The sequence below is a fragment of the Curcuma longa genome, chromosome 13 (genome assembly GCF_044706935.1).
Source record: "Curcuma longa cultivar G26 ecotype Majalengka, Jawa Barat chromosome 13, ITB_CL_G26_1.1, whole genome shotgun sequence".
Lineage (NCBI taxonomy): Eukaryota > Viridiplantae > Streptophyta > Magnoliopsida > Zingiberales > Zingiberaceae > Curcuma > Curcuma longa.
In genome coordinates this window covers 9,628,951-9,639,005 of record NC_133873.1, presented here as the reverse complement: position 1 = coordinate 9,639,005, position 10,055 = coordinate 9,628,951, and the positions used below count along the sequence as shown (strand labels likewise).

Below are 10,055 nucleotides of genomic sequence, written 5' to 3'. Positions count from 1 at the left end.
GGTACCAGACGCCGCGAGAAGACGCCGCCGCCACACAATCTCTGCGAGCCGTCGGCGTCCATTTGCCGCGAGAAGACGCCGCCCCCCGTGCCTTCGTCGGCCGACTCATCTTCGAAGGTCCCTACCTTCCCTAGCCGGTACTAGACGCCGCGCCGCCGCGACACAATCTCTGCGAGCCGTCGGCGTCCATTCCCCGCGAGAAAAAGCCGCCCCCCGTGCCTTCGTCGGCCGACTCCTCTTCGTAGTTCCATTCTTTTGTTCTATTTATGTTTGGACAGAAATACTTCTGTTCCAATCTTATGTTCCATGTCTTCCCTCTTCGATTTCTTTCAATTTCTGGTAAATTATGTCAATTGTCAATTTTTCTTTGAAAGGTAAACTAAAGAGGCAGTACAGAAAAGAGAAGGAGCGAATGTAATGGCTGGCTGGGAAAGGGTACTCAAAAGCAGAATATCAACCTCCACTCGCCCTCCCTTATTCAAATGGTGGAAGCCCTCATCTGAGTTCGGCATTCCATTGGTCATAGAGGAGAAGCTCAACATTATCCACACTACGCTGTATGCTTTCTTGATTCTCTATAATATCTTGTCATTCTTTATAATTTTTTGCTATGGTTGATGTAGGCATGGTGCACTTTTATGGCTTAATTATTACCTTAAATTAGCAGATAAGGTTAATAAAATGCATAAAACAGCAAGATTAAGAGAATTTGAAATGCATAATAAAATTAGTATGTTCTGTTTCTATAGAAATTAGAGTGAAATAAATTTAACTGTTTTGTCATCTTATCTTGTTTATGTATATTTGACTTAAAATATTATTATTACTATATGGTAATATGCAGAGGGTCAGTTAATCTGAATCTGACATTTCCCAACAATGGAAGGAAATCATGGTAATGATGATCTATATACTCCTGAAGTGGCAGATGATCGAAAGCCAAAATATGGGATGGAATTCACATCAATAGAGGAGGCATTTGCATTTTACAACCAATATGCAAGAGAAGCCGGATTTAGTGCAAGGATGAATAATAGCAAGAAAGATAAGCTGACTAATGAAGTAGTTTGGAAAACATTTGTATGCTTTAAACAAGGACATACTGATGATCAACGGAATAAACAGACAAAAGGTGAAGGTGATCAACAAAGAAAGGAAAGACAACGTGGCGAAGTTAGAACTGGATGTAAGTCAATGATTTCACTTGTAAAGAACCAAACTGGATGTAATTGGAGGGTCGCTAAGTTTGTGGAAAGTCATAATCATCCACTCTCAACTCCCTCAAAGGTCCATTTATTACGCTCACATCGTAGTGTTTCAGCCGCAAAAAAGAAATTGACACAACAGTTTTCAGAGGCCAATGTGCCAACTTGTCAACAAATGCGAATATTGGAGATAGAGTATGGAGGGCCTGAGCTAGTAGGTTGCACAGAAAGAGATATTAGAAACTATGAGCAGGAGCTAAGAGAAGAAGAAAAAGGTATTGATGCCGAAACACTAATTGAGCTATTTGCATGTGAAAAAGAGAAGAATTCTGGGTTTTTCTATGAATATGAGACTGATTCAGATAAAAGATTTAATAGATGTTTTTGGGCAGACCATGTCTCAAGAAGGGCATATAGTGTATTTGGTGATGTAGTTGTATTTGATACAACATATAACACAAATAAATATGGTTTGATATTTGCACCATTTGTAGGAGTTAATCATCATCATCAAACAATTATATTTGGTTGCGGGTTTTTAAGTGATGAGAAAGCTGATTCTTTTGTTTGGCTACTTAAAACCTTCATTGAAGCCATGCCTAATGGTGCACCTAAAGTTATCATCACAGATCAAGATCCTGCTATGACAAAGGCCATTGCACAAGTTTTTCCTCAGACAATCCATCGATATTGTTTGTGGCACATACTGAATAAATTCCCAGAGAAATTAGGCGCTGTGAATTTCCATGACAACTATCAAAGCATAAAGAATGCAATCAAAAATTCGACAACACCTGATGAATTTGAGAATTCATGGAAAGAAGTTCTCAAGGTTGGTAACCTGGAGAAAAATGAGTGGTTGTCTTTGATGTACGAATTGCGACACAAGTGGGTGCCTGCATATTTCAAACATGTATTTTGTGCTGGAATGTCAAGTAGTCAAAGATCTGAAAGCTCACATTCATTTTTCAAAACGTATATCTCAAATAAGAACTCATTGATGGATTTTATCACCCGTTTCAATAGAGCCCTAAGACATCAAAGACACAATGAGTTAATTGCTGACCATGTTGATATCAATGAGCATCCCAGGACTAAGACAATCTTTCCAATGGAAACTCAAATGGCTAGAGTGTATACAAAAAATAAATGGATGGAGTTTCAAAGTGAAATGAGTGAGAGTCATGGTTATTATGTGCAACCGATATCTATAGGAGTTGATTTGGCAGTTTACAATGTGATGAAATTTCAAAGTTCTTCTTCCTCCAAACCAAGGCTCCTCACGCATGACATCCAGGAAGACTACATATCTTGTAGTTGTAAGAAATTAGAGTTTGATGGCATTCCATGCAGGCATATGTTAGCTTTTTTCCGCATCAACCAAGTGTTTCATTTGCCTGAGAAGTATATACTTAAACGATGGACAAAAGATGCAAAGGTTGGAGTAATATTTCCTGTGGGAGAGCAAAATATCAGTGATGATCCGGAAAGAAATTTGATATCAAGGCACTCCCAGTTGTCACAAAGCGTCAGTAGTAATTGATGATGCATCTTTGACTGAAGAGGGGACAAATATATTGAAGGAACAATTGGAATATGTACACAACATAATTCAAGATCTGAATATTAGTAAAAAATGCAATAATGTAAGTCAAAGGAAGACATCTACAGATGGAACTCGTGATATTATTGACCCATCTTCAGTAAGAACAAAAGGATGCGGGAAAAGATTGAAATCATCAAAAGAAAAGTCAATCCCCAAGTCCCGATTATGCCATGGATGTGGCCATCGAGGTGTGTCATGTTGTAGTTTGTTTTAGACCATCATATTCATCATGTTGACTCATGTTCGATTAAGTTCGTATCAACTAGATTTATCATGTTTGGTTTAAGTTTATCTACTGTATACGAATCTATGCATTGTTATGATCTTTTAATTTCCGCTGCAAGTGTTAGATTTTCGTATATAGTAGCAGAATATATGAATGAATGTTCAAACTGTAGCGTCCGTCAAGGCTCTGGTAAGGACGGGCGTTACACTTGGCAAGACAGGGCCGTGCCTCATAGGCACGGCCGTGTCTATCACTTCCTGAGACCGTGCCTCCAGGGCACGGGTGTGCCTTCAACCAGCCTAGGCCGTGCCCCAAAGACACACCCGTGCCTTCCTCCTGCAGCAATCAGACATGGTCGTGTCTCCCAGACACGGCTGTGTCTCCTCAACAGAGCCACGCCAAGACATGGCCGTGTCCCCCAGACACGGCCGTGTTTTCCAACAGAAAAGCACCTGCCCGTGGCCGTGCCTAGGAGGCACGGGCGTGTTCTCTTACCAGAGAACAGACTGCCTTTGGCCGTGCCTCACAGGCACAGCCGTGCCTCCCAACAGAGCATCAACTCTTCGTGGCCGTGCCTCCTCTACAACAGGGCGGCCACACATGGCCGTGTCTCCCAGACACGGCCGTGTGACAGGGGCGTGCCTGGTTGATTTTAAGGGTATTTCGTGGGGTCTATAAATAGACCCCCTTAAGAGCCCTAAAAAGGGGGGAGATCTTGGAGAACCACCGGAGCGTGTTAGAGCCACCGACGCCTCATTCCGGAGCTAGATTTGATGATCTGTTCATCCGTCCGGACACTCCATCACATCCACGCCTCACCTTCGTAGAGATTATAGTCCGGAGAAGAAGAAGCTCATCGATAAGTCCTATTTCTTGTTTTATTCATAGATTCTTGAAATAGGATGTACTTTTCACTTTCTTCTCTGTATTGTAACCTCCCCGCTATGGAGTAGTCCTCCAGATTCTAGGATGTAGGAGGAATCGGGGTTATTGGATGATTGTAACTTTGGATTTGTTAATCTATCATGTTTTATGATATGATTGTGCAATTGCTTTGTGGATTTGTGCCTTATACTTGTTTGATGATATGCTTGTGAATGGTATGAATCTACAAGGGTAGAGATTATTTGGGGTTTGAGTAATTGTTAGGATCGTACACCCGGGACGTCTCGTGACAGGAGGAGAGTCTTAATCGGACCTTCCGAGGGATTGCTTAGGCTATAAAGAATCTTTATGAGGGATAACTAACGGTTACTCGTTGTTGGGGAGAGGTCTTTAAAAGAATACCCTGTGACAGAGGGTAGGATTCTAGTAGTATACTGGGGCGCCTGAGTGATACGGAAAAACCTTAAACCGAGCTATCTAGAATCATCTCAAACCAACATTAGTGACATTAGAACACCATTGATTTATTCCGAGGAAACCTGACGAGGTCTAATTGAATAATTTGGTTAGAATTCCTACAATTGTGTAATCATTGAGGAATGGTAGAGGATCCAAGTCAATCAATCAATATCTCGAGGAATCCGAAGTCCTAGGATCGCTTTCCATATTCTGTCACAGTCGGATTATATCTTCGAACTAAGGTTTAGGAGCTCTAGAACACTCTTTCTCCCCCATACCAAACCATTTCCTATGAACTCTCCACTCTTATTGTGCTAGGTTAGTAATTAATTCCACGGTCCCTGTGGATTCGATCTTTTTATTACTTGGCGACATTCCGTATACTTGCGGAACACGCATCAATTGTCTGTGCTAAGTAGTATCAAGTTTTGATAATTTACCGGAATATTATGTTTTGATCATTTTGTCCAACATGGTACAAAATTTAAAACCATGCTCAACATAGACAATGTCTTCTTTCTATGCTTTACCTTTTTTCCTTCTTCAACTCTAATCCATTACTAACACCATGCATTGAAAGATCGACACGATACCGAAACATTATCATTCCTGTCAATGACTAAAAACTTCGGCACGATTTGAGATTTTGAACCTTGGACTCAACCACTAGTTGACTAAATCCTACCACTCAATCGATTGCACCATCGACTAATACCATCCTAATGGTTGAGTATTCGTCTTTTAAATCTCAACCTTGTAGCTTATCTTCTCCCACGAGGTTGTTTCCATTAGGTTACTCATCCCTTGAATGCATGATATCTCCTGGTTTGTTCCACGTACCATCTTTTACACTTCGCCTATATAGTTCACCTCCTCCTAGTGAGTTGTCACTCGATGTTCCTCGTCTTGCAATCAACTATTGAGCTCCAACCTTGACCACACCAAGTCTCCATGTGTATTTCAACCAAGTTTTCCATAACTTAATGCACATACCAGATACACAAATAATCCTAACTAAAACACTTTGCCCAAATATAAAACCCATGGTCGAATCCGACCACTTAAGACACCCTTGCACCAACAAAGGGGGCTTAGTAATAAACTTTGAATGCTAGAAAATTTTATCCTATAGCTACATATGTAAAAGAAAAAGGAATTTAGAAGTTCTACTTACGTAATTTTTCATATGGAACGAAGCATAGACAAGCGGTATCATTGCTTTCAAACAAAAGTTTGAGATTTCATTAATCATTTAATAGAAGTACTAAATATGTTGTATTTCAAATGTAGATTCTTTTCAAATTCAGAATTATAAACATGCCTTTAAGATTTATGCTACATGTTCATGAAAGCATCTGAAGCAATAAGAGGAGGAAATGTTTTGGAATCTAAATATTTTTTAGTGGGATTGAGGAGGAAAATATGTTGTTGTATCAGCCTTTAGATAAAATGATTGTGATGTTTTCTTTTAAAAGGCCATCCCATAGCCTATCCAATGTGTAGTTTTTCTCTGAAAAGGTGAATTGTACTTCTATTTTCCATTACTTTTGTTGGCCTAGAGGTATTTACTGAGTACTACAAGTTATTTTTGATCTAGAATGAACCATTTTACTGTTGATTGTTATGCACAGTCGTAGCTTTGCTAAGTAGCATTGTTAAGTGAATATACATTGAATTGATGATTGAAAAATTTCAGCCTCATTAGAAAACATGTGGTGTTCCCTTTGAATTTTGATTGAAACCAGTAACAATAAGGCTTCTTAGTGATTATACATCAATATTGCTCAATTAGCAAGATACCTGAAAAGCTAATTAGTAGAGATGATGGGTTCTGCCCCAGTCATGTAAATATAATTGTCTGGTTGCTATTTGTATTTCTAGGCGTGTTTTGTTGGATGTCTAGTTGATCCGCTTAACAAAGGCAAATAACGACTATTTGATGTTTACTGTGTATAAATTGGGCTTGATTGCCCATTTGCTTAAAAAATTGTTGGATAAAATTCTCAAGTCCTTATTGTTAGTATTAGAATTATGATTAATAACAAATTCTATGGGTGATTTTTTAACCAATTCTATTTTTTCACACTTATCTTTTATTGAGTTTGCTAGATGCTTTAGATGAATTGTAGGGCATAGGCTAGAAATTATTGAAATCTTCTGTATATGCATTTCTTTCTTGGTGTCATGCTACCTATTTTCTCTTCAGCTAAACTATGTACTATTGAGCTCATCAATCCAGTAAAGACTAATGGTTTAATGTAAAATCATTTTTACTGTTTGACTTTAAATTGAGCTGCATTATTGGCCATTTACATGCTATGAAAGAAACATTTGCCAGACAAGTGTTTTCTTTATTGATATAAGGTGCTTGATTATTATTAACTCATATTTGACCTTCATCAGTTTTGAATCATGTGTTTCTACTTACTGGTACACCTTGTTCAACCTTAAAATTTTGAGGATTTCATCTTCTCTCTCTTATCCTCAAATAACAAATTCTATTAAACCAATTGAATATTTATATGTAGTTGAAGAGAAAGTCTGTGCAAGAAGATAGTGAAGTTATAGAGGTAAGTGAATGGACAACCAGCCCTGGATATTCTATACGAGGTACTAGTCCTCTACTTACACCAATATCTGAGAAAGGGAGGAAGACCTATTATAGGTCCAAGGTTGCAAAGCACAATAAGCCTGGTGCTGTAACTCATGTATCGAATGCTGGTATGTTTTTCCTTCTATTTCATTAACCAAATATTATTGTATTTGTATCTAAATTAGCAAGTTTTATTTATTTAGATGATCAAGATTTTGCTATATTTACATAAGGAATTTCTGTATGTATGAGAATAACCATCATTATCATTTGGTATTGCAGGCTCACCCTCAGGTGATAATCTTACTCCAGTCAGTACTTGCCGATATGATAGCTCCTTAGGTAAATAAACTCATTCATCCTAGAATGATGAAAAATCACTTCTATGTAAATGTGGGTTTTACTTGCATTCTATATGTAATTTCTTGGTCTTTTTTAGGGCTTTTGACCAAAAAGTTTATCAACTTGCTGAAACATGCAGAAGATGGCATCCTTGATTTGAATAAAGCTGCAGAAATATTGAAGGTGGTATATGTAATTGAAAATTTAGAACTTCAACTAGCTTGCTTAACCAAGATATCTGACATATAGGTACAAAAGAGGAGGATTTATGACATAACTAATGTTCTTGAAGGCATTGGGCTTATAGAAAAAAAACTTAAAAACAGAATCCGTTGGAAGTAATTCCTCTTTTTTGCCCTTCAAATTTTTTCTTGTTTTCTCTTAATTTCATATAGATGGTTAGTTTTTGAATAGCTCATCGTATGTTATCAAAGTAACTATCTTATGACAGGGGTGCAGATGACTTGGGTCCAGTTGAGGTTGATGGTGACATTTCACTCTTACAGGTTTAGCAATTTCCTACATTTTTTAAAAATTTTTTATTCTACTTATTAACTTACGCACATGAACATTTCCTAGAACATAATATAATATTTTTATTTGGTTACGAAAATACTGAAAACTTTAATGTCAATTTAGGCTGAAATTGAGAAACTTACATTCGAGGAGCGGAAATTAGATGATCTAATCAGGTTTGCTTTGAGTGAAGCTGGATGATGTTTAAGAAATCCTTACAATATTATGATACTTAAATCCTTGCAGCCAAATGAGAGAAAAATTGAGGGAGCTTACTGAGGAAGAAAATAATCAGAAGTATGTTTTCCCATTTATTCATAAAATAGATTATCTTTTCACCAATTGTCATGCACATGCCACTTTTTTGTTCCTCTAGGTGGCTTTTCGTTACCGAAGATGATATCAAGGGCCTTCCTTGCTTTCAGGTCAGTTTGCTTAGATATTTTAGTTGGCCTAAGTTCATCTCATATGATATGGGCGATGAAAATAAATACAAGCTGCTATAATTAATTGATGATGTTCAGATGTTCTAATGTTTGACCTATGCAGAATGAGACCTTAATTGCAATTAAAGCACCTCATGGTACTACCCTAGAAGTTCCTGATCCTGATGAGGCAAGTAGAAGTTATTCAAAGGTCAATGCTTTTCTGGTAAAGCTTTGCATTTGTATATTACTCAAATTTTCTGATTCTGAGTGCAGGCTGGAGAATATCTCCAGAGGAGATATAGAATTGTCCTAAGAAGCACTATGGGTCCTATAGATGTTTATCTTGTGAGGTATTATAATCTTTCATTTTGTTTTCAAAACCTATAGCTTTGCATGAAAAGTTAAATATTTGAATTCAAGCTTTTTGTTAACCAAAGTGCCAATCCTTCTTTCTTTCTTTTCTCTGATAGTCAATTTGAAGAGAAGTTTGAGGAGATGAGCGGCGTGGATACACCACTGAAGCTCCCTCTTGTATCAAATTCAAGTTCTGTTGACAACTCTATTGTCCCTTGTAATGCTGAAGAGATCATAGGAAACAGGATTGATATTGGTTTTCATCAAAATGAAAGGATATGGTCTGATGTGAACTCTTCACAGGATTTTGCTGGAGGCATGATGAAGATTGTTCCTTCAGATATTGATGTAAGTATGCCTAGACCATGCATATTTAACTTGCAGTAATGTGAGTTTTCCATAGATTTGTGATGGCTTTGGTGAACTTGAGTTTTTACCGGAGCAGTTGCAGAACCTCAAAATTTTCATAAACAAAATTACAACAAAACCCATGATGCCAATTATATATTATAACTCCATAAATTTCATATTGGGAGTGGCATGCTTTTGTTTGCACATTCACTCGGGTTGGATTGTATGCTGATGGGAAGTACATGTCGTGTAAATGATTTCCTGGTTCATTCTCCAAAAAAAATGTCACAAAAATTTCATTAGTTTTCCTTCACATGCCTATTAATTTATAAAAGAATAGAAAAGGTTTAATAATGTACCTTATCATTTGAAGGTGATGCAGAGGGATTTTAAAAAAAAAAACATTGCTAACTTAGTTTGTTCTATTCTTTGCAGACTGAAGCTGATTATTGGCTTTTATCAGATGCAGATGTTAGCATCACTGATATGTGGAAGACAGCTCGTATCCTCTGCAAGATATTGATTCTCTTTATTTGTTTCTTTCCTAAATTTTGATTGAGCACCTTAATTAGATTCACAGCAGAGGTTCAATGGGATGATAGCATGGCTAGATTTAGTGCAGATGACTTTATTACTGATGGTACCAGCACTCCTATACCACGAACTCCATCAGGAGTTGAGATCCCTGCGGATGCAAATCCCTCCCAGAGGTGAGTGCAGGATTGATGTTCCAGAAGCAGGAAACCATTGATCTCTTATCGGCTCGAGACAGTCAGATCCATCAAGGCCCTACCTAAATGCAGGATGGATGAGAAGTGGTAACTTAGAAATGGCAGAATGCTTTTGGAAGTGGGCATTCAAGTTCATCAAGCATCACCTTACATATGGTAAATTACGGATCTACGAACTCTCGTCACGCAAAGCAAAATGCAAGGTGGTTGCTTGGGCGAGTTAGCAATTTTCCATTATTGTAACTTATCTAATGTCCATCGCTTGATTAGCAAACCATACAGAACAGTTTAGGCACATGATTAGCATCTTAGTCCTCAGTTTGCTACTGCTTTATCTATCTGTCAAGAAACGTAGTTTC

At 37.8% G+C, this 10,055-nt stretch overlaps 2 protein-coding genes across 2 annotated transcripts; both read left to right on the top strand.

The window, feature by feature from the left end:
* The first annotated feature begins 951 nt into the window (after positions 1 to 951).
* LOC141844014 (protein FAR1-RELATED SEQUENCE 5-like) lies at positions 952 to 2,748 on the top strand. The gene has a single exon (XM_074732006.1). It carries the CDS (start codon positions 952 to 954, stop codon positions 2,746 to 2,748), a length of 1,797 nt encoding a protein of 598 aa, XP_074588107.1.
* A 233-nt stretch (positions 2,749 to 2,981) lies between these two features.
* LOC141844012 (transcription factor E2FB-like) lies at positions 2,982 to 9,700 on the top strand. The gene is made up of 14 exons (XM_074732003.1): positions 2,982 to 2,999; positions 6,910 to 7,102; positions 7,257 to 7,316; positions 7,414 to 7,508; positions 7,566 to 7,654; positions 7,768 to 7,822; positions 7,956 to 8,008; positions 8,079 to 8,129; positions 8,209 to 8,257; positions 8,382 to 8,447; positions 8,534 to 8,610; positions 8,731 to 8,962; positions 9,401 to 9,467; positions 9,546 to 9,700. The coding sequence occupies exons 1-14, from the start codon at positions 2,982 to 2,984 to the stop codon at positions 9,677 to 9,679; spliced, it is 1,239 nt and encodes a 412-aa protein (XP_074588104.1). The 3' UTR covers positions 9,680 to 9,700.
* The last annotated feature ends 355 nt before the right edge of the window (positions 9,701 to 10,055 follow it).

Excerpts from the sequence above, each read along its gene's own strand:
- LOC141844014 (XM_074732006.1), top strand. The coding sequence starts at position 952 with ATGGAATTCACATCAATAGAGGAGGCATTTGCATTTTACAACCAATAT.
- LOC141844012 (XM_074732003.1), top strand. Across the intron at positions 7,655-7,767 it reads AAAAACAGAATCCGTTGGAA|GGGTGCAGATGACTTGGGTC; the intron begins GTAATTCCTCTT and ends ATCTTATGACAG. Across the intron at positions 9,468-9,545 it reads TGATATGTGGAAGACAGCTC|CAGAGGTTCAATGGGATGAT; the intron begins GTATCCTCTGCA and ends TTAGATTCACAG.